General features: G+C 53.5%; 4 protein-coding genes across 4 annotated transcripts in view; 2 read left to right on the forward strand and 2 right to left on the reverse strand.

The window, feature by feature from the left end:
- TADA1 (transcriptional adaptor 1) overlaps nt 1-2,978 on the reverse strand; it is a 16,388-nt gene extending 13,410 nt beyond the window's left edge. The window contains exons 1-3 of the mRNA XM_071565342.1: nt 2,266-2,978; nt 1,842-1,933; nt 698-763 (exon numbers count right to left, since the gene is read on the reverse strand). Coding sequence (XP_071421443.1) covers nt 698-763; nt 1,842-1,933; nt 2,266-2,543 — 436 coding nt within the window. The 5' untranslated portion in view covers nt 2,544-2,978. The remainder of the gene's footprint in view (nt 1-697; nt 764-1,841; nt 1,934-2,265) is intronic.
- Nucleotides 2,418-11,504, forward strand: PRDX6 (peroxiredoxin 6). The gene is made up of 5 exons (XM_071565351.1): nt 2,418-2,633; nt 4,415-4,571; nt 9,387-9,533; nt 10,131-10,277; nt 10,830-11,504. Exons 1-5 carry the CDS (start codon nt 2,542-2,544, stop codon nt 10,959-10,961), a joined length of 675 nt encoding a protein of 224 aa, XP_071421452.1. The 5' UTR covers nt 2,418-2,541; the 3' UTR covers nt 10,962-11,504.
- LOC139676403 (protein FAM78B) lies at nt 5,418-19,822 on the reverse strand. The gene is made up of 4 exons (XM_071565340.1): nt 19,418-19,822; nt 18,725-19,272; nt 6,756-17,312; nt 5,418-6,568 (listed from the first exon to the last, which is right to left on the reverse strand). Exons 1-3 carry the CDS (start codon nt 19,751-19,753, stop codon nt 16,790-16,792), a joined length of 1,407 nt encoding a protein of 468 aa, XP_071421441.1. The 5' UTR covers nt 19,754-19,822; the 3' UTR covers nt 5,418-6,568; nt 6,756-16,789.
- A 45-nt stretch (nt 19,823-19,867) lies between these two features.
- LOC139676408 (polyisoprenoid diphosphate/phosphate phosphohydrolase PLPP6-like) lies at nt 19,868-22,422 on the forward strand. The gene is made up of 2 exons (XM_071565352.1): nt 19,868-20,990; nt 21,612-22,422. Exon 2 carries the CDS (start codon nt 21,632-21,634, stop codon nt 21,980-21,982), a length of 351 nt encoding a protein of 116 aa, XP_071421453.1. The 5' UTR covers nt 19,868-20,990; nt 21,612-21,631; the 3' UTR covers nt 21,983-22,422.
- The last annotated feature ends 1,040 nt before the right edge of the window (nt 22,423-23,462 follow it).

Genomic DNA, 23,462 nt, shown 5'->3' on the forward strand with positions numbered 1-23,462 from the left:
TGAGATCTCAGGCCATGAAAGCTGTAACAATTTTCACTTTAGTTACTACACAGCAGTATTATATCTTGAATTGCAGCTCAACTGGCCTTGCTAAACATCTCTGGGTTGAGAGTTCTTTTGAAGACCAAACAAAATGTACCTTGCAGCCCCGAAGACAGCCATCCTAGATGCTCACAAAGTTAAAAAGTTATTCTAGATGCTCACAAAGTTAAAAAGTTAACTATCTGCAGAAGGTTGGGTTAATTTGTCACAGCCCAGTCAAGGCTCCCTGTAAGCATTTTTCTATCAGATAAGTACTGGGAATCAAGACCAGTCAGGAATATCCAACTCTCCAAAATTATATCCCTAGCAACAAGAACAAAGTTCAGAGGAGAGAGAAAGCAGTAAGCAAAACAGATCAAAGAGAATGCTACATCTTCCTTTACCCTTCAGTTCAGAGCAGACACCCAATCCAGAAAGCAACCAGCTTATCTCAGGCAGCAATCCAGCATCAGCTGTAACCAAACACACACAACTCAGTCATGAAAGCACCTCTGCTGAAATCAGCTGGATCACTACTTTGCTACCCTTCTGCCTGTGTGGCAAAAAGCCCATGAACAGTAAGGCTCTGAAAATCCAGGTGCTCTGTACAATCCCCCCAAACACACACAAGGCACAATATTTCCCTGAGTGTTTAATGAGGCTTTTAGAGACTCACCTGGTGCAGAAACCAGGATCTGGCATCGGGTAAGAATAGCCAGGAGGAAATCGTTGTGGGAGTGTACTGTGTGGAGAGAGACAGCTCATTAGCAGCATATCAGTGCCCAGAGGCTCCCTAAGCATATCAGTGCCCAAAGCCATCCAAAAGTAGCTCCCTAAGCTTTCCCATAGTTGTGTTCTCCCCACGTGCTACAAAAGCACAACTTTCAATTTAAGTTATTTTGAGAGTTTTCTTCTGCTCGTTGCAGAATATGCTACTAGGACACCAAATAAAATGCTACTATACCCACAGCATGGCAACTTCTCAGTGTTCCACACACACAAACCCAGTACTACAAGCACACTGTGTGAAACACCTGGTGTACTCAGCCAGTCAGAGGAAGAGCAGCTGTCCCTCCTGCAATGCGGACACCTGGCTTTTGGTTTTGCTAGAAAATTCACCAGTAAGAGCCAGCCCCAGGAAGTTGAAGTCAAGTCAAATAGGTTCTAGATAAAAGGCAACTTCCTTACAGAGGGTTACTGGAATGTGGAATATTTCTATACTAGAAAAACCAAAGACAAACTTCATAGACAGCATCAGAGGTTACAGGATCCTCTTTGGAGCCTGAGCATCCCAAACTCTGTACCCTTCCCTGCAGGGATCACAACTGTGGAAGCCAGGAGACCCAACAATGACTCCACCAATATGTGCAGACCTGCACAGAAGCAAAGGTGAAGGAATCTCACCCTTCAGCACTCCCATCTGCCACCCCTAAAGGGCAGGGAGGACCTGCCTGGTACAAACTCACCCAGGTAAATTCAGGGTTCCCTCCCACACTTCAGCCACACCACCAGTTCAGACCCAACCAATGGGAAAGCACAGAAAGGGCTGGGACTCCACAGTGACATAAAAAATTGGCTTGTTAGCTGCTGGAACAGAATATTTTACCTTTTTACCACATTTACACAAGGTTAAATTTCCTGTCAGTGCTGAGGCCACACACAGGCCAGGGCACCTCCACTTTTTAACTCCATTGCTGTCGGAGCCCTAGGCATTCCTATTCCCCTCCCAGCACTTTCCCTGTTCGGGAAGCACCGTGTGCCAGAGGGAGGAGCTCCCCAGGCCTGGGCGGGCAGGGAAACAAACACAAAGGGCTTCTCACCGTTATCCTGCGTGAGGAGCCTGCGCGCTTCCAGGTCAAACTCCTCCTTGCTGATCTTCTGCTTGAACCAGAGCTTCAGGTTGGCCCAGTACCTTGGAAAGAGCAGGGAATCACAGAATGCATTAGGCTGGAAAAGATCATCGAGTCCAGCCTAGGAGCGAACAAACACTACACTAACCAGAGCACGGCACTGAGTGCCAAGTCCAGTCGTTCCTTAAACACCTCCAGGGGAAAGCACAGACACAGAACAACGCCATTCCTGCGCCCACCAGCACTGAGGTTCCACACAGCGAAGGCCTGGAAGGGCCGGGCGGGCCGCGCACAGGCCCGACACAGCCTGGCGGGACAGCCTCGCCATCTGACACCCCGGCCGGGCCATCTCCCCACAGGCCCCCGCAACCCCGAGTTCCCCGAGGGGACTCACTGCTTCACGTTCTCGCCCAGCGCCTCGCTGAGGCTCTTCTTGGCCGCCTCCAGCTCGCTCACGTAGGTCGCCATCGCCGCCGGCACCCGCTGCGCGTCACGTGGCCCGGTCACGTGGGGACGAGGGGGGGCGGTGGGCTGTGGCCGCGCGCACGCGCAGAGGCGGCGGCGGCACCGGGAGTGTGCGGGATCGGGATCGGGATCGGGATCGGGATCGGGATCGGGATCGGGATCGGGATCGGGATCGGGATCGGGATCGGGATCCACATCTGCAGCCATGCCGGGGCTGCTGCTGGGAGACGAGGCGCCCAACTTCGAGGCGGACACCACGCACGGCCGTATCCGCTTCCACGACTTCCTGGGAGACTCGTGAGCGCCGGGGATGCGGCGGGGCCGGGGTCGGCGGGGTGGGAGCTCTGGGCAGGGTGAATTCCGTGTACCCGAGGCCGGCGTGGGGCGGCACAGTTCTGCGGGCTTGTTCCAAAAATGTGGAGGTTTCTGTCGCGGATCCGCGGCCCCCGGGGAGCCCGGCGGGGCTGGGCACGGTGGGTTCCCGGCGGGGCGCGGGCGGACAGAGCCCTGTGCCCATCGGCCCCGTCCCCTCCGGGGGATGCGCGGGCACACGGCGAGCCCGGCCCCGGGGGAGAGGGCAGAGCAGCTCTGAAAACGGCAGGGCAGAACCAGGCTTGCCAGAGCAGCGCTTAGCGCAGGCCACCCCAGGGATCAGCTCGGGTGTCACGTACATCCCAGATACGCGGTGCAGAAGTGGCAAAGGGCTCTGGTACATCCCAGAACTGCGGTGCAGAGGTGGCAAAGGGCTCTGGTCCTCCTCGTGCCCGACCTGGAAAACCGCGTGCCGCCGTCAAAGTCTGTTGCTCCATTTTTGGCACAGGCACGGAGTGTTTGGGACTCACTCCCGGCAACGCTTGGCAGGCTTGAATCAGCGTTTGAGCCCCCTTCTGTCGCCTTTGTGAACTTGGGCAAACAGATTAAAAAGAACCCTCTGAGCTGCAGGCCTTCTAAGACTGGCTGTTCCAGCCTGATCACCCACGTGGCACTGTTGTTGGACAGCTTTTCCTTGGTTGTTTGCTGCTATTTATTCAAGGAGTGTACTTATTGTATAGGGAAACTCCAGTGGCCAGGTAGCTGCTTTGTAACTTTCTGGTGACCCGTGGCCCTGGCAGAGCTTGCAGGGTGCCTCACTTGATCCCTCCATCTCCATTCCCAAATCTCAGAAATTACTTTCCCCAGCTGCCGTGGTGTGTGAGCCCTGGGGGGCAGGTGAAGCACAGTGCAGTGAGATCTGTGAGTGTTAGGCTGAGAAATGGTGCAACCAGTCCCTGGTAGGGAATTTGAAGGGCTGGGGGTGGCTTTGCATTAGCCTCTGGAAAGTCCTGAGAGCTGGGAGCCCTTTTTGCTGCAGCCCATCTTGCTGCTGGGCTGCGTTGCTGCCTTTCTCTGCACTCACCTATAAAGTCTAAGGCTAGTACTTCCCTGCTTTAAAGACTCAAAGTCCACTGATAGCAAGTGGTGGGCAAAAGCAAGGTGGCAATATCATTTGAACCATAACCACAGTGTGATGTTGACTTTTGACCTGCCCTGTTTGTTGATTAGTTCTTATTTTTTCGTTAAGTGCATTCAGCAGCTCACAACAGTGGTTGGTTTAAGGTTTGGTCCTATCCCATTCTTTTGAGTCGTGTGATCTCCTCACAGTGCTTGATGAGGTATATGGGATATATACAGCCTCGTGAATCAGGGATCATCTCTGCAATAACATGGTTGGCACCTACATCCCCTCACACATGTGGTCTCTGGGGTACAGAGTGTACACATGGATGCCCCGGACTTCCTCACATGGCACAGTGTCCACCTTCACATCAAGCACCACAGGTTCTTCCAGCATCCTCTGTGAGATCCTGGAAGATGGGAGAGCAAGGTGCAATGAGTTTCTCAGAGTATTATGAGCAGAGTTTATCTCATGAAGGCTTGTAGTGATAGGGAAGAAAGATTTCCCAGGGCAGGATTTCCAGTTCTCGGAGAGACGAGCTGTTCTTGCACTAGTCTCCGTGCTGTGCAATCTGTACAGCTCTTTGCAGTACAAACCAGAGTGACATCTCTATCTAACACCAGCTCCTGCTCTCTACTTCCAGATGGGGCATCCTCTTCTCCCACCCACGGGACTTCACCCCTGTCTGCACCACAGAGCTGGGCCGGGCAGCAAAGTTGGCGGCCGAGTTCAGCAAGCGCAACGTGAAGATGATCGCACTCTCCATTGACAGCGTCCAAGACCACCTCTCCTGGTGCAAGGTACAGGGCTGGGGGGAAGGGCGGGGGAGCTGGCACTGCTGCCTTGTTCCTAAGGCCAGAGGAGAAGCCCACTCAGAACACTGCAGAGGCTTGGAGCTACAAATCTCAATCCCAAAGCATGGAGTTGCCAAAATTCAGGTCATCTCCTTCTTCATGGAGCACTCCAAAACCCAGGGCACTCTATGCACTGACACTTTGACACAAGAAAAAAACAGTATTACTGCTGTTCCACATGTGAAGGTGATGCCAAAACCTCAGAGGAAGGCAGCTGATCCACAGACCCTCTAAAGGTTCTGTAATTAAACAGGAAAGGAAAAGCGGCATCAGAAGTGAAGAGACGGTCTTCAAAGGGTGCAATTTACACTCAGGCAGCGAAATCAGAGGAGAAACAGAACGTGGTAAACATAAAACCACAAATAGGAGATTGTTAAATGTAAAACTATCATGAGTGAGTATAAAAAAAGATGGAAACTGAACTGAAGGAACTTGAACTGAATCAAAACTTCAGAGGCAGACTCAGCAATGGTGTGCTGCCAGGAAGAATGACTCCAGGGCTCAGAGGTGGTTGGAATGTAAAATGAGAATTTCAGACAGATAGGGTCAGTGAATTACCTGCCACTGTCTTAGGTCTTAAAATTGGGACTGTTCTCATGTATTTTCCAGGGTGAGACATGCATGCAATAAGAGGTATAAAAGGTGGGAAATTTCCACACTCAGACTTTGTTTCATAACTGACTGGCCTTAGAATTAACCTAATTGCCTTATTGCTTAAATTGACCTTCGTCAATGAGTGGTGCATGGCCAGTGTCCCATCAAGCCTCATAAAGGCATGGGAAAACCACTGTACAACCCTCACACCAATAAATGAGATTTCTGTGCTGGTCAGACTGGCTGAAACTAGCAGTTGAGTTAACAAATAACATCTCATTAAATATAATAGAAAGTTAGAGTTGTGCTTCCATCAGGGAGTCTCATCTCCTAGTTGGCTAAATCCCTTTGAGTTAGGATATTGCTGACTTGTACTAAGTCCTTGAATTTCTAAGAAGCTTTCCAATGAAGTCAGCTCTGAATGGCAGGCTCTTTTCTGCAGGGAGACAGGAGGAAGCAATAAGCTGTGTGAAGAGAGGGAAGTGCTGAGCTCCCTTCAGGGCCTGCAGGGGTGTGTGCAGTTCAGCATACTCAGGTGATCTGGAAAGTAGATGAACAAGCTGTCTTCCCTGATGGCATGGATTTATTCAGCAAGCCTCAGGTAAAACTAGGAAAAGTTGCAGAACAGCCTCTTGGTGTTGACTGATGAGAGGCAGAGTAGGAAAACCTTCCAGAACAACCACAGAGAAAGGCAGAGGGCAGTGATCCAAGATGTGTACTGTCAGGCTGGGAGAAGCCTTGGAGAGGTTTGTAACTATCAGCTCAGCACCTGTCAAAAAGAAACCTGTGAAAGTCCTCCAGAGCAGAAGACCCAATTGGTGAGGAGAAATCCATAGCAGACTGGAGTGTTCCATGCAGCCTATATTTAAAATCACCCATCTCACAGACTACAGTGGAACAAGAAAAGGTGCAGAGGGGAACAAAGTTGCCTGCAGAATAGAATTTAAGATACTGTGGAGAGCTAAAGGGCTGAACCAGAAAGGGAGATGTTAGGGCCTGCTGCAGGTCTGAGACCAGAGACAGTGCCCTAGTGGTTTTCCTGCTCAGCCATGGTGGAAAAAAGAGCTTAACAGAGGTACTAGGCCTTGGCAGAAGCTACCTGTATGAACAAAAATGAAGCAGTCTCCATTAAATGTCAGATTGAGACCTAGAAACTGCAATTTCCTTCACTAGATCTAAACTTGGAAGTCCTGGGAGTGAGCAAAACTTTGGGCAGACCTCTGTGTGCAACATTCCCTTACATACCTTCTCTTTGGATGAAGCTCCTAGCAGCAGTAAGAGGAGGAAACTGTTTTTATCTGGAACCCAGCCTATGAAGAAGCAAGTGGGCAGGAGGAGGGGTTGAAATCCTACATGAAACAAAGAAAGGTGGAAGCTGAGTGTAGCCAATAATCCTCACATCAGTTTGCTCAGCTCTGTTTAGCTTGATGAAGATGTCACTGCTGTTCTTAGCAATTCCTAGCCAAGACCCAGGGCCTTGCTCCAGGACTCGGAACAAGTCTGTAGCTCAGCCAGGGACTGATCCCACTCTCCTACCTCCCAAGTCTGGGTGCTGCTTCTCCAAGGGCTGGCTGATCTTCCCAAGCAGGGCTGGCTGGCATGTGCTGTGCATATCAGGAAGTTTTAGTGCTCTCTTTGGGCACTGATCCCTTTACCCTAGTGAGTACTTCAGTGATGTTGGGTTTCAGCTTGCATTCTGGAAAGAAAAATAATTCATAGGGAAGTGAGCTGGGTGTCTTGTTGCAAAACAGGGTGTGGGTTGTAAGGCTGTTTTGTAGAGCTCCCCAGGTCATGAAATTACGTGGATTTTGGAGCGAGTTACAGTCCATAGGATTTGGATGTTACTCCTCAGAAGCTGGAAGAGAGGGGTGGGTAGATTCATGTCCCTTACTGACCTCTATCCATAGCTTCCTGTGACTGTGGGGCATTCAGCCCCATTTTGCCTCAGCTGAATTCTCCAGCCTTGCTTTCCTTTCCGACTCTGCTCTGACAAGACAGGTCTGCAGAAGCACAGAACTGATTCCTTCCTCCCTTCCAAGGCAGACCTGACCACAACCCAGCCAAGATAAGGGGCCCCTTTTTGTGGCGCAGTGCTGACTCAGAAAGGCCCGAGGAGAAAATGAGCAAAAAGAAAAGCTGGACAGGAAACATCCTGCCATGTGTGCACCACTTGACCTGCTTGCAGCATCCTGAGCAGCCAGATCAGGGTTACAACCTCTCTTGTCAGCACTGTCAGCCTGGGAGAGCTAAGGACGGGCGTAGGGCTTGCCTGCTTTTGCTGCTGCTGGCATGCTCTGAGTAGTGCCAAGGGGCAGCATTTCCAACCTTGCCCTCTTGAATTCCCTCTGAGCGTGGCTCAGCCTGTTCCCCCACATACAAAGCCTGGAGAAGGCAGAGAGATGTGTACATTCAAATTATCAGCTGAGCTGATAATGCAGTACAGCAATGTGCAGGAGGCTCATGTAGGTGTTGGAGTCAGTTCTGTCCCAGTGTACCATGAGGAGGATAGAAGGAACAGGCTGCTCTGTTCTGGGGCAGAAACCTGGAAATAAACTTGCTTTGATGCTGGCAGCTGGTCTGCTTGTACTGCCTTGGGCAGGCTCCTCCCAGCACTGCTGGAGCTCAGTGTGACCTGTGAAGGTGCTATTGCAAGCTCCAGGGATAACTTGAATGCTTTGGCCAAGTCCAGACAAGAGTTGGAGATGCTGAAAATAGGGTTTCACTGTGAAGCAGGTCAGGTTTGGACTAGCTCAGAGAGTACGCTCATAAACCAGGGTCACACAGGAAAGCCTGCAGGGCTGCGGATTGGGATGGTTTTCTCTTCCGTCCCAGACGTGGTTCAGAAGGGAACGTGCGGTGTTGCAGCACCTGCACTCAGTTTTGAGAGCCTTTAGTTAAGCAAGCTGGGAGTGACTCAATGAATGGAGCTGGTCCCTTGCACAAGACCTGTGAAGTGTTGGACACTTGGCCTTTGTTAGCTGTAGAGTTGCTGGTTTACTCTGCCACCAGAGAAACTGTTCCTTAAATACACAGTTCTGTTCAGGTGTGGCACCAACACATCTGTCAGTAGTGCTAGATCATGCACTGGGAGAGAGCTGGAAGTGGGACACCTGTTCTCAGGAAAAAGTGGTTAAATCTCCCAGTGTCACTAACATAGGCAGGATTTCCACTGCTTGGTTCTGTAGCCAATATTATGTCTACTGGAAATGTGAGATGACTGGTGATGGGAAAATAAGAAATTTGTGTATGAGGTTTTTTTGCTGAAGCTTAAGGTACAACTACAGCTGCTTTTAGAAAATACAAATGAGGGAGGATTGAATCCTTGCTGTAAACCAAACGAATTTAAATGTTTAGTAATTGCTGCTCTGTGTGACTGTGGAAAACCTGGAGTGAAGCCTTTCCCAGCTGTGCACACTGGAGGTTCCCCCTTCCATCCCACCATCATGTCAGCATCTGAGGGAAGCTCCAGGCAGAAGGGTGTCCTGATTAACTGTTTTAAGGTGCTAGTGGCAAATTTTTTCAGTGATGTTAAAGACATAAACTACAGATTAATTAAGCCACGTGTGATAAGCAGCAACTCAGAGACTGCAGGTGGCCTCCGAAGCAGTTTTGGACAGCAGTGGGAGGGTGTGATGTGTTGTTACTGCTCCTGCAGAGCAGCTACTGAACACATTGCTGTCTGGCCTCTGTCTGGTGCCCGCCAGAAGCATGAGTGTGTGTAGGTACAGAAAAATCAAGGGTGAGCATTTCAGATCTATATAAGACCCTGTGAGACTGAAAGCAGCTAAGAATGAACAAAGTCGCAGCTGCTGCAGACCGTTGGAAGAGAAATCTCTCCCCAGGAGTTCTTAGCAACTACCCAGAGGTTTCTCATGAGAACTCCTTAGGTTTCTCACAGCACACCAGAGATGTTCCTGAAAACAGTCAGGATGAGTTCACCAAAACATTGGACTTGTGAGATATGCATTATAACCAATGGGGATTTGCAGTTAGGTGGTGTGAGGTTCAATTTAGCCAACTGAACGTAGCCTTAACCCTATGTAAACCGTGTGTAGTGTGTAATAAAATTGGCATTCACTTGATCACAATGATCTGTGTGTGGTGTCCGTTTACCTCCGCTGTTACTTATTGTTTACTTTAAACGTGCTGATGGTTTGGTCTCTGCAGGACATCAATGCGTACAACGGGGAACAACCCACAGAGAAACTGCCCTTCCCCATCATCGCTGATAAGAACCGGGAACTGGCTGTCCAGCTGGGGATGCTGGACCCAGACGAGCGGGACAAGGACGGCATGCCCCTGACAGCCCGTGTGGTGAGTGCCCTGCACTGCAGCACTGCTGCCTTCTCAGTGGCAGGCATCGCCTGCTGTCCTGCTCTGGGACTGTGGGGCTGTGCTTGAACATGGGGGCAGCTTACCTGAATGGACATGGCTATCTTCAGGATGGGTTGGCTTCCTTGGGCTGGGTTGGCTTCCTTGGGCTAGAACAGTGAGTTGTGCCGCAGGAAGAGGCAGCGCAGCACTGGCCTGATGGCAGCAGCTCCATCTTGCTGTTGCTGCCCACTCATGCTGGTTGTACTTCCCTTAACCTAAATTTTGTCAGTGTTTGATCTGCTGGACTTTTCCTCTCCCCTCCTGTGCTTGTATTAGAGGGGCACATGTCAAGGGGATGAAACATTTCAAGCAGCAAAACAAGCTGGCATTGGAAACAGGAATTCCCAGAGCAAAAACATGTTTTCTGGGCATCACTTGTTCTCTAGGAGATCCCCACCATGGCAGCTCCCCTTTCCCAACACCTCTGATCAAGCAGGCCACCTCCCAGGAAAGGAAGGAACAGCAGAGCTGAGGAGATGCAGCAGAGCAGTTGGACAAACATTTGGTCAGCCCCTGACCCTGTCTCCCTGTACTCAGGTGTTCATTTTTGGCCCGGATAAGAAGCTGAAACTCTCTATCCTGTACCCAGCCACCACTGGGAGAAACTTTGATGAGATCCTGAGAGTGGTGGATTCCCTGCAGCTGACAGCCTACAAGAAGGTTGCTACTCCTGTGGACTGGAAGGTGAGAACAGAAGCAAAACTCACAGCCAGGAAATGTGGGAGACTCATAGGGTGGGGAAAGTGGCAGATGGAGGCAGCCTTGCCTCTGTAAACTCCCATCTCCTGCAGTCTAAGCTCCCAGTGGTTTGTGGTAGCTCACCCACCAGCCCACCTCCCAGGGAAGCATACCTTTTCCCAGGGCTTGGAACACCAAGGGGGAGCCAGCACCACCTGTCCAGGGCTACCTATGCCATAGGAATGGATTAGCAGACTTGGACAAGCTGTGCTCCCTCCTGCATCACAGAGATATGCAAATTCCTCTCTCATTACTCCCTGTTCCATGCGAGTGCTGTGGGATCCAATTGGCAGGGCTGGCACAGAGCACAGCTCTCCCTTTGGACATCGCCCAGGTCTCCTGGTGTAGCTCCCACTCAGCCCTCAGTGCCGGCTCCAGGTGGAGCTACAGGGGACATGCCGGGGGCGCTGGGGCCGAGTGTTCACAGGGAGGCAGTGCCACCTGCACCCAAGCCTGCCAGTTCCTCTGCTGCTCTCACAGTTACCATTTGCTCCCTAGGCTGGTGACAGTGTCATGGTCGTGCCCACCTTACCTGACGAGGAAGCTAAGAAGCTCTTTCCCAAAGGAGTCTTCACAAAGGACCTCCCATCAGGCAAGAAGTACCTGCGTTACACCCCACAGCCAGAGTGAGCAGGTCTGCCCATCCATCCCACCAAGCTGCACGCCCCTGGAGCCTTCCCTGTGCCCAGCTGCTGCCCCTCTGACACCACACGATCAAGCAGTCTTGTACCAAAACAAGATGGTGCACCACAGTACGAAGTCCTCCCTGTCCCTTTCATCACCTACACCCTCTCAAAACTAAACCTCGGGGTGTTTTCTTGCCTTGAATGAGCTCCACAAGGAAGGTTAGCAGATTGGTGTGAGGGGTCCAGGACTTGTGCTGTGGAGTCTCTTCTGTTTGGTACCAGCCAAGCTTGTTCCAGAGGCATGGTGAGAAGCCTGGCCCTGGAGGGGTGTCCTGCTGGGACAGGGAGCTGTGGGGGCTCCAGACTGCTGCGTGCCTTCCAGAACAGCTGTCACTAATACATTAACACCTTTGGTCCCATGAGTAGGGGAAGAGCTACAGAGCCAAATCTCTCACTTCTTACTGCTTTCTCATCTCTTCTTGGAGGTTGATTGTTTTCAGGTTTTATGGAAGAGGGAATCAAGCAAATAAACTGACCTTCAGTACTACCTGCAGTATTCCTTGTCTGTCTGCCAGGACCCATGGCACCCTGCACCATTTCCTTTGTTCCCTGTGGCCATGCTCCTGGGTGGGTGGCAGCAGCACCAACTGCTGTTCTTGCTCTGTAAGGAAGGCATTTTGGAAAGAGAGGTTGTCCCAGGGCACAGTCTCACTCAAGTGCTCCCCCTCTTCACAACAGAGCCTCAACAGTGGGAAGGAGATACATGCTCAGGGAACATGCCTCAGCCTGGCCTGCTGTGAGCTACTGGGTGGGGAAATCCTCCTCTTCTTCCCAGAGCCTGACACAAGCCATGCAAACTCTGGCCTGCTCTCCCTCACCTACACCTCAGGGATTTGTCAAGAGATGAGCAATGTTTTAATATAACACTAGGAACAAAACCTGCTCAGCAAATAGCTCATAGGCTGACAGCCAGCATCCCTCAGTGCCCAGCACAACCAGCAACACTTAAAATGAGCAGCTGTAAAGAAATCAACTGGCTTGGGGCACAAACATAAGCCCCTGGCATGTGGGGACACTAGCAGGTTGATGCTCGTGGTAGGCAACACACTGGATACAATGAGATACCAGCAACCTGTAGATCCTAAGCCTGCCGCAGCATCTACATCCCTTTCATTACCCAAAAAAGGGTAATATTAATTTTTAATCGCCTTTGAGAACTATGCAGCAAATCATGGTGTGTTCCCCCAAATAGCTTTTAAATGAACCTTTGTTATGAAACTGTATTATTCCTGTGTATCACTTTTACTAGAAGATAGAAACAGCTGGTTTCTGGGCAGACTTCTGTTCTTGCTCTTCCACTCTGCATAAAGTGGGAGGGGGAATTGCAATTTCAGAGGGGAAATGTCTTTTCTGTGTATTTTTTCAGCTTTTATCAAGCTTGGCAGATTCCCTAGTTCCCACAACTGGCCTGCATGAACTCCTGAGTTTCTTGCTATTCCCTCAGCACACAGCCCTCGCCTTGATGTGGTTTCCTAAGGGAAAAAGGGATGTCTGCCCCCTCCAAGCTTTCCAATTAACTGCTCAATTTTCTGGAAGCTTGAGGACAGAGCCCCACAGCAAGCTTTGTTCAAACAGCCTGCTCTGAGCAACCCTAGGGAAAGGGCACTGCAGGGCCAGCACAACCTCTCGGGGGCACCAGAGAAGCCACCTGCAAGTAGGGACAAGGGAGAATGAATCCTGCCATCAGGCCCAAGGGCTTAAAGCCAGAAGGGGCAGCCACTGGTCCCACTGCTGAGGCAGGCAGGGGGTGATGACTGAAAGCCCATGAATTCCTAACTGCACCCCAGTGCTGCCATGGCCCCAGAGGTACAAACCAGTCAGATGGACTCAAGCAAACACAGGATTTGGTTCCAGTACAGCTCAAGTGGTTTTCTTTTAATCCCAGAGAAGTGAAATGCAACATTTGAGTTGGTAATAATATCCAGAGACAGAAGTCCGAGCCCCCTACTCAGTAAAGTCATTTGTGTTTAAGGCACTCTGCAAAACCAGCTTTCCTCTCCTTCCAATTTTCCCCACGCGGCAGCAGAATACCTGGTTTGGTCTTTTCTCCATAGTGACATTCATATGTCCTGGCTCTTCTCACCATCTCTGGGAACTGGCAAGAGCAAATCCAGCAGGAGCCAAACAGAGAATCTCCAGGAGGCTGAGTCAATAAATATAACGGACACAGGAGGGAGCAAGGGCACTCCAAGCTTCTGCGGGAAGGGGACAAGCACCAGGTGCCCTCCCTGCAGGCACCGATGTGACTCCTCTTCCCTTCTCCCTCTCCTGGCTCCAAAAGGGGATGGGAGCGCAAGGCCTGTAAACATCCCTCCCCAGCGGTGCTCCCGAATATGCAACAGCACCCCAAAAATGCAGGGGGCTGGGTGGGGGGAGAACCAGCTGCCCCCACTGTGCGGCAGAAATTACCCCCCTCAAACTTCCAGTTGTCAATAAATATCAATAAATAACTTAAATAAATAAATAGCTAAATAAATAAATAGGTGACCCAAGGACAGGAAGGAGGGGAAGGGGCACTCCAAGGCTCAGGGCAAAGGGAGCATAAGGGTGGGCATTTCCATAACCTGGGATGGTGGTGCAGGAGGGGGCACAGGGAAGGCATCCCATGGGGTGGTTAAACACAAGCCCAGGGCTCTGGGTGCTCATCCAGCCACAGGGACGTGAGCTAAACCTGGAATCGCACATGGGAGCTCTCACCCAGCATCCCACCTCCCCTTCCTTTGAGCACCACAAGTCCCACACGCGGGCTCCACTGGTCAGTGCTCACCCAGCACCTCCACCCAAGTGTGAACACGCACCTTTTTCCAATATGTAAAATGCCTGCACATTTCTGCAAACATTGTTCGCAAAATTCTTTTGGAATTTTTGCAAACTCTTTTTTCACCCCTTCTTTTTTTAATGAGGAAATGCCCACGAGAACAACCCACACATCAATCCGAGTTAAGTGCATCAAATCCAGCCGTCAGAGAAGGAGCAGGCACAGAAGCCTGGCAGAAGCCTGGAGAGGGGAACACAGGCATGGCCCCAGGGCTCAGCCAGTGCCTGCCTGCAGGCTGGGGCAGCCCTGGGAGCTCAGGCACACGACTATGGCCAGGCACCTCCCTGGGGACACTGCAGACATTCATGGACAGAAATTTAACACTACTGTCCAGTGTCACAGGACATTATGTGCCAAGGCTTGGGCATCAAAAGATGGCAATGGATTCAACAGCATCCCTGCACCTGCACCCCACTTTCCTAGACAACTGGAACCACGGCAGTGCCACAGCAGCTCCGTGGGCTGGCAGCAGGCATACAGCCCTGGCCCTTCCCTGTGGGTTTTGGAGAGCTGGCTCATACAGCCTCTCTGAATGCATCCTCTCCCAGTAGGAAACCCACCTTGGGGCTACTTATTTACTGGGGAACCCCTTCCACTGGCTTTTTAGCTCTGATGCTGCCAGAGACATTTCTGTCACCCTGGGTCAAAAGCATACACCTGCCTTACTTCAGACCAAAAGGTATTTACCCCTCCTCCCCCACTCCTTAAGGAAAATTGTATTTGAAGTTTCTAACCCCTCTCCACACACATTTTTTGAGAAACAAAACATGAGGGACGGCAAAAGCTGCCGTCAGTCCCACACCAGGACAAAATCGGGCAGAATCTCACAGGAGCAGGACATCTTCCCAACACCAGCAAGCTCCCTGTGGAAGTCCTGCTCCAGAAAACACAGCAAACCGAAGCTCAGAGCCCCCTCTCCCTCCAAACCTTTCCCACAGCAAGGCTGCAGTCCCCCACAAAACCCGACATAGGCACCGAAAGCAGCAGGTTCCCAGCCCAACGCGAGGCCGGGCGGGAGGAGCAGGACCACAGGTCCCGGCACAGGGAAGTGTGCGTCAAGGCGTCAAATTGCAGCACTCCCAAAGGAAGAAATAAATAGAGAATTGAATCAGCAGCAAACAGTGCTGAGGATAATAAATAGCATGGGGATTTCACAGGGATTTTTGGTCTAAGATGCCTTGGGAGCCACTTTGCTGGGGTGCACATCTTGCCCTGGAAAAGCAGGAGCCGTGGCTGAAGCTTTGCAGGAGCGATGCCATGGGGATGTGCTGGCACACCATGGGGATATGAGCAGTGCTGGGCTGGGCATTCCAGCGCCAAGCTGTGGGCAGCACTGCCAACACCTCAGGAAAGGCTCTGCGTGGAATTGTCCCACAGCAATCCTCCCCAGGCTCTCCCAGCAGTGGTACACCAGACAGGACCCTCCCAGCAGGAATGACCTGCATCCCCAGGGCAGCACAAACCTCCCTTGATGTGAAGGTAGGGGTGTGAGCTGGAGGAGCTGCAGGGCTCACGCTGGGACAGAGAGAGCAGAGAAAGCAGCAAAAGCTGTAACTGCCTGCCCAGAAGTGATGGGGCACCAGGAGCAGCAGCAGCACAGCCATGGTTTATGTGTCTGCTGCAACTCCAGGTGAGATTCTGGGAATTGCCAGTTGCAGCACTCAGCAGCATGCTGCCCTGTGGACCAGTTAATGCCAGCCATCCAGGCAGCAAAGGGTGAGGAGAAAGGCAAATAAACCCACCTCGTTGTCCCAAACCACCTGTAGCACCAGGAGGCAGCCTCAGGCACCTCCTTCCCAGGCAAAACTAGGCCTGCCCTGCACAGCCTCCACTCACATCCCTGCCTTCCACCAACAGAGAGGAAAGCCCAGCCCTGTAGAGCCTGGGAGTCACCACAAGGCATGCTGTACACTCCACTGGTGTCCCTGCCTATAGCCACCCTGCTCTGTGGATGGCTGAGGAAGAGGAGGGTCCTCATGAGCCAGCATTTGCGTGTAAAATGATCAAGCACCCAACTTCTAGCAAAGGATTTGGGTCTGCAATGAAGTGTGTGGGTCAGTCACCTCCAAGGTGGTTTGGGTACCCCACACATATGCAGTTAGAGAGCACCTGGGCTAGGTGAACAGGCACCCCTCCCCATTTCTCACTCCACTGAGAATCAGTTTCGCTTCCATAAAAGAAGGGTTGGTGGGACTTGGGGAAGGGAGGTTGAGGAACTGCAAAGACTTAGTGCACCTTAAAACAAAAGCACATCTATCCTGCCCTTAGATCTCACTCCAAGACGGAAAAGAGCTATGGCATCTTCTACACTCACAACTACTCCAAACACACCCAGACGCATGCAAAACGTGTCCCGCTTCCCCTCGGCTGCAGAAAATCCCTCCCGGGTGGAGGCACCAGCCAGTGCTCGGCTCTGGCTCATCACCCCAGCACTGCCTGGTCCCACCCCACTCCCAGGCCCTCCCATTCAGCCCCAGCGGGCAGGACAAGGGGCCGATTATCAATCCGAAATGCATAGGTATGGATGCTATGGGCACACAGGCACCCCAGTGGGAAGGGGCACCACAGGAGCCCTCTGCATCCCGCAGGCACGGTCTCCACTTCTACCTCCAGCTGGGTGGAAAGCAGCATTTGCCACAGGCATGGTTCAATCACACCCATGGCTCCTTGCACTGCCCTGCAAGGAAAGACGAGTCGTTTAGGTCAGACAGCCTCTGTGCCAGCCACAGGCCCCTGCAAACACTCGATTCCACTTCCTGGGAAATCCTCCAGCTCAGCACAACCTCTTCTGTGCCCTCGTGCCAGCCAGGCTCTTTCTGACTAAGGAGAAGCCATGTTTCCAACCACAACGACAAAGACAGGAGAACCCAAGAGGTCTGCTTTGGCTCAGAAACCCTGTTCGTTTGCAGCAGGCTGAGAGCACCCAGGTCCTCACTTGTGTGCCCGGTGCTGCTCTACTTGGGAGGTATCACAACTATAGGCTGCCCTCGCTTGGGTCTCCACATGAGAACTTGGGCATCGTTGGCGTTGGGCTTCACTAGTGCATTTGGTGGGATGGGCTCCATCCTGCTGAGGATCCGGGGCTGCTCTTGCTGAGTCCTTCCCACCAGCCGTGCCCGCTGCCCTAGCAGCTGCATGGGATCAACCTCAATGTCCACTCGCATCCTCCACTTTATAGTCTGCAAGATGATCTTTTCCTTGGTGGTGGTGTTCATGGCCACAAGCCATGTGGTAAAGCTCTGGTCCCTTTTAATCCTGGTCAGCAGTGGCACATTACTGTTACTCACAGGGACAGCCCATGTGACGCTGGGGTAGAAATTGTCATTCATGCTCACCGAGAACCTGGAGATCTTGTTAGTGGGCCCAACCAGGGTCACGGTTTCTGTGGTGTTTCCATACCAGGGGTAGCTCACACCATCTGAATCGCTGATGGCTTTTACTCTTCCTTCTCGCAGGTCGGGCAGCTCCCAGCTTGACCTAGTGAATGGGAAGAGAAAGGTCAGGTTAGCAGGAAAATGGCTGCAACAGCACCTGGCTATGGGCAGGGAGTCCAGCAGCATGGGGACATTCTCCCTGCCTGCAGCAAGCTCTCAGGACCCACCTGAAGAACAAATTCAGCTTTGATTCCTTTGCTGAGACTCACACATCCAGCTGAAGCCTTTTCTCTGCCAACACAAGTCTGTTTCAATTAACCTGCAATAAAACTGACTCAGCCAAAACCCATTGCTGGGTCTTTCTGGGGCCACTCTCTCCTTAATCAGCTCCTGCACTGGAGAACAGCCTTCCCTACCCACCAGCTCCAGCACCATGACCACAAAACTGGCCAAGCCTGTCAGCTGCCCTCCCTACCCCCACCCCATGAGAAGTCTGCAATTTTTATGCCAGTAAATACAGGTGCCTGCACAAACACATACAACAATTAAATCCCACAATTATACCTGCCCTGGTGCAATGAAATCCCTGCAATAAGGCTGGGGGGTGAATTACAGCCAGACTCTTTGCTAACAACCACACTACTAAGACCTGTGGCTATGGCAAGGGATACGATTGCCACATGGCATTTACAAGCACGGAGCTTTCATGAAACCTCTTGCCAAGTCTGAGCTCTGGCTTTGAACATATCTGGGCTCTGGAGCTGCCTGGGGCTGGTGCCACACATCTTCCAGCCCCCCAGATGATGGCCACCACTCGCTCTGATGTCCCAAAGCACTGCAGTGGCACAGGCACATGGATCTGACAAGATGTCAAGATGCAGACAGGCAGCACGAGGACCTGATGCTTCCCCAGTGCCTGCACACACTGCCAAGTGCTGGCACAGGTAGTGGGAACCCTTCATCAAGCTGAATATACCCCTCCAGCCATCTCCAGCCCCTCTTGCATCACCCCTCTCCAAAGGCTGAAGACACATCGACAGAGCCAACAGTTTTGCCCCTCTGGTGTCCTCGCAGGTCACCACACACTCAGCCTTGACAAAAGTAGTTTTCCAGCAGCTACTTCTGCCACGCAATGCAACATTTCCCCCTTCTAACATGCGTGGAGAGAGCAACTCCCGCAGCACTGCCCGGCCCCAGAGAACTGGCATTCACGGGGAGACAGAGCTCGAACGGACAAGCTCCAATGCAGGAGACGCTGTGGCACACGAGGAGCAGGAATAGTGGGGTTAGGGATGGTGCTGGGAGGGGGCGCCGGCGTGAAGGTGTCGCCCGAGTGTGGCTGTAGATGCCGGGGGGGGGGGGGGGGGGGGGCAGCACGTGGTGCCGGGGATGCAACACGCGGTGCCCGCCCCGCGTGCCCGGGTGTCCCCGCCGTACCCAGCCCGGGTGCCCCCGCCGGACCCAGCCCGGCGCCCCCACCGGACCCAGCCCGGCGCCCGCGCCCCCCGTGCTCACACGCCGAGGTCGCTGTAGGTGTTGTAGAACTCCATGTGGTTGCAGGCCTGGATCCAGCCCACCACCCAGGTGTGCCGCCGGGCGATGGGCGGCATGAGGACGCGGGCGGAGGCGCGGAAATAGGGCGTGCGGTACCGCAGCACCACCGGCGAGCTCTCCTCGATGGCCGTGGCCGCCGGCTCGATGGTGGCCGACACGTCCGACACCACGATCTGCTCCCGGCGCACCCGCGCCTTGCAGGCCACGCTCTGCAGGCACCCCATGGCCGCCGCCGAGCCGCCGTCACCGCGGGGCCGGGGGGGCGGCCGGGGCCGGTCCCGCCGCCGCCGCCGCCCGCCCGCCGCGCATCGCCGCCCGCCGCACGGCGCCCGCACCGGGGCCGGCAGGGCGAAGCCGCCGCCGCCGCCGCGCCTCTTACGGCCCTCCCCGGCCGCCGTACGCCGGCCGGGGCGGGCACGTGCGCGCCGGCGGGCGGGGCGCGCCGCAGGAGGAACAGGAACAGGAACAGGAACTGGGACAGGGACGGGGAGCGGCGCCGGGGCCGCCCGGTACCGGGGGACACACCGGGCCGGGCAGCGGCGGGCGGGGGGGCCGGGCGCGGGGGGCGGCGGGGCAGAGGGAGAGGGGAGCAGCCCCCGATGCGGGGGCCCGGGTGGGCCCGGCAGCCCGGTGACCGGCGCCCGCCTCCCGCAGGCCGCGTCCCACCACGATGCCGAGCCCCCGGAGCAGCCGCGAGCGCCGCGGCGGCGGCAGCGGCGGCCGGCCGGAGTTCCTGTCGCTGAACCAGCGCGGCCCCGCCGCCCCCGACAGCCCGTCCCGCCGCAGGGAGCCCGGCGGCGCCGCGGCCGCCCCGCTGCCCGAGGAGGACTGCATGAAGCTGAACCCGTCCTTCGTGGGCATCGCCCTCAGCTCCCTGCTCGCCATCGATCTCTGGGCCTCCAAGCGCCTGGGCGTGTGCGCCGGGGAGGGCTCGGCCTGGGGCAGCGCCCGCCCGCTCATGAAGGTCATCGAGGTGTCGGGGCACGGCATCCCCTGGCTGCTCGGCACCTTCTACGGGCTCTGCCAGAGTGACAGCTCGGCGGCCAGGGAGGTGCTGCTTAACCTGCTCTTCGGTGAGGCGGGGGGCCCGCCCGGGGGCCGGATGGAGCCGAGCAGGGAGGGTGGGACCCAAAGGGTGGGGCAGAGCTGGGTGAACCTCAGTCCCCGACAGCCCCGAGGGCACCAGCTGGTTTCGAGCGACCTGTGCTGGCTCCTGGGGTGCCTGGCACCACAGGCAGTAACCCTGGAGGGTGTGGTGACACGGGTAGGGCTCATCTGTCACAGCTCCGACCACAAACTGTGAAACTCCCGACAGCTGCACTGCTGCAGTTGCACGAAGCTTTTACTCTTCAAGCATTCTAGGTGCAGCTTCCTAGTGTTGAGTCGCCAGCCCATTTCCTGAAAAGCTGCCCTGGCACACAGACATCTGCATCCCTGGGTCCCTGCAGGCAGTGCCTTCGTGGATTGATCTCTTATCAGCCAGTGAGGAAGTTTGGTTGAACACATACATTCCAATCTTGCATGGAGTCAGACTTCACACACACGAGTATCCTAGGAATACTTAGACCATTCATTTTTGCTCATTTAGAAACTGTAGCAGCTCCAGAGCACCAGACCTTTTCAGGTTCCTAGTTCTTAGTCTTGTATTAAGTTGCAAATAATTAGTATCTCACACTTACAATTTGAATTGAAATTTGCTTGGTGGGAAACATATAGGTTTGTGGTTTTTTCTCACGTAGCAGCACATGGTTTAATTACAATCGCACAGGACCTGGAGGCCTCCAGCCTAACTTCTCCAAGGAAATCTGTCCCAGCACCAGGGCCTTGTCCAGCCCTTGATGCTCTGGGCCAGAACCGCTCACCTCTCTGGGGCGCTGTCCCAGAGCTGCAGCATCTGTTTGGGGAAGGAGGGTTCCCTCATGTCCAAGCTGAATCACAAATCCTGTGTAAAAAGAGAAATAGTAATTGATCCAGGTTTACATGTAGGAAAAAAAACCCTTATTCTTAAATGATTAACCAGAGGAAATGAACTGAAGTGCCCGAAAGATCTGGTGTCCAGAAACAAGCCTTAGGACAAGCAGAAGTTGGTCTCTTACACGACTTGCCTGGAAGAAGTAGCCTGGCTGTGAGTGCTGTGCTAAGCTGAGCTGACAGGGATGGAGAAAGCACCCTCTGCCCTACATGAGAAGCTGCTCTTGCCAAATTACTGGCTGAACACTTCTCACAGGTACTTTGCGTCTTCTACCACAACAGCCTTTAGCTCTCAGGGGCAAGCCATCATTATATAAATCATCCTTTATTCATCTCCTGAAAACCAAAGCATGGTTAGCTTTCCCTCCAGCAGCAGGGAGAAGCCAGAATCCAGGAGCCCCAGTACCACTCAGAGCCCCTCATGCTGAACTGTGGCTGACTGCTTGGAGTGGGTTGATCATTCACCTGGTTTGAACCCCAGTCACCAGGGCAGGCAGAACAATGCTGAGTCAGCACTGCCAGGAAGGGAGTTGTGAGGAATTTTAATGCTTCTGCTGCCTTCAGGTAATGGGGCAGATTAAGCCCAGAATCAGGGTGAGATCAGATTTTACGCAAAAACCCTGGGGTGTAGGCTGAGCAGAGCCCTATTGGCTGTGGCAGGCAGAGGATTTGGCAGTGCACAAGGGTTTTGTGCAGCAGGAGCAGAGGTTGAGGACATGCTCATGCTGCAGAAGGCCAAGTGCAGACGACTGCTGTGCTCTCCTTGCCTGGGTCTTGCAGCCACGGGAAGTGCTTCCTTCTCGGTGGATTTGTGCAGCCAAGTGCTTTCTTAGGTAGTGGCTGTGTTTCAGTAATCCACTGCTCCTGTCTCTCCTAGCATTGCTGCTGGACCTGGTGATGGTGGCGGTGGTGAAAGGGCTGGTCAAGCGGCCACGGCCCACCCACAACAAGATGGACATGTTCGTCACCATCTCGGTGGACAAGTACTCCTTCCCCTCAGGCCATGCCACTAGAGCTGCCCTGGTCTGCCGCTTCGTCCTGCGACACCTAGTGCTTGCCGTCCCACTGCGGATCCTCGTGGTGCTCTGGGCTCTCATCGTCAGCATCTCCAGGGTCATGCTGGGCAGGCACAACATGACGGACGTGCTGTTCGGGCTGGTGTTGGGCTACGCCCTGTACAGTGTGGTGGAACACTGCTGGCTGTCCCCACTCAACGCTCCTGTCCTCTTCGCATTCTGGGGCCACTGACAGACGGGCTCCTCACAGAGGAGCACGTGTGCACTAGTTCTCTAAGCACGCACAGGGGAGGGGATACTGGGGCTTGAACTCACATCCTAAACCCCATCAGTCCAGCCAAGACTTTTACATGAGCGGTGCTGGAGGCTCCTGGCCTGCACTTGGATGTTTGGTGCTGTCTTGCCCTCCTGGTCAGGTGTCAGGCAGGGTCTGTACTGGCCAAACAGCTGCACTGACTGTTCTCCTGTGACAAAAAACAGTCTCTGCAGAGCCTGGGGAGGCCTCAGCACATTCATCCGGCAGCTCACTGCTGATACTGTGAATCTGCATGCTCTTGCTGGTCACTTGCTATAGCCCATGGTGTATGTGATAGCTGTGACTTTGCAGAGGTTTCTCTACAATCATCTGTGTATCTGTATCCTATAAATACACTGATCATGCTGCTGTCATAAGCATATCCTGCGCAGCCTGGTCTTTAACACCTGCTTGGAGGGGCTCATGGGGGTCTCAGGGTTATAAATAGCTCTGCCTTTCTAAACAATGTCTTCCCTATTGCTCTCAATTTCAGTACTGCACTGAGGTCAGATACTGAGCAATGAGGACATAGGCACCTGGTTCCCAGTGCCATGGGGAAAGGATAATGGGACTGAAGGGTAAATCCATCCAGTGGGTAACAGGGGAAGCGGCTCCTGACAGCAGCCTGCTCCTGAATCCCTTGTGCAGAGCTTCCTAGCTCCTTTTCCCCTCCACAGGATTTTCAATTTCCCAGGAGGTACAATGCGTTCACAGCATCATCAGGCACCACAGCCAGGCAGGGAGTGAGGGCTATGGACTAAGCTTAAATAATGAGCTTAAACAGCCCTCCTGGCTTGTGGGTGGGGTGATTTGGCGCAGGTGAGGCTCCTTATGGTCGCTGAGGTCTATTAATGCACTCAGGCTCTGGAAAGCACCAATTAAGTCGTATTAAGACCAGGCAGTGTTTTAAGTGTGCTGTTCCCCTGGGTGAAGTGTGCAGAAGTAGCCTGAGGGCCACCAGTTCAAGCACCCTGTCACTGCCTGTCACCCACTGTCAGTTATACGGGGGCTGAAATGAAAGTCCTTGATATGACAGAGTTCTCCCAGAACCAAGCCCTGACCCACTGTCAGGATGAGCCAGTGAAACTACCAGATACAGGTTTGTGACCAAAGAAAAAATCCCCTGTGTTGCACCACATGCCTGGCAGCCAGGTGGGCCAGTCCAGCATGTGCAGGGCAGAATCTGGGCATCCTGGCCAGCCCTCCTGCCCCAAGGCAGAGACAAGCCTACAGTGGCTGCAAGAGCACAAGCAGGTACACACTCCAGTGCAGGCAAGGCTTCAGTTGATCAGAGCTTGTCGAACTGCACCAAAACATCTTTATTTTACTTTTTCTCAAACAGGGTGCTTTTCATCCAAGCAATTCTTAGAGTCATTGGGGTCATCCTCTCCATGTCATGGACGAGTACCACAGCAAA

Source organism: Pithys albifrons, chromosome 10 (genome assembly GCF_047495875.1).
Source record: "Pithys albifrons albifrons isolate INPA30051 chromosome 10, PitAlb_v1, whole genome shotgun sequence".
NCBI lineage: Eukaryota > Metazoa > Chordata > Aves > Passeriformes > Thamnophilidae > Pithys > Pithys albifrons.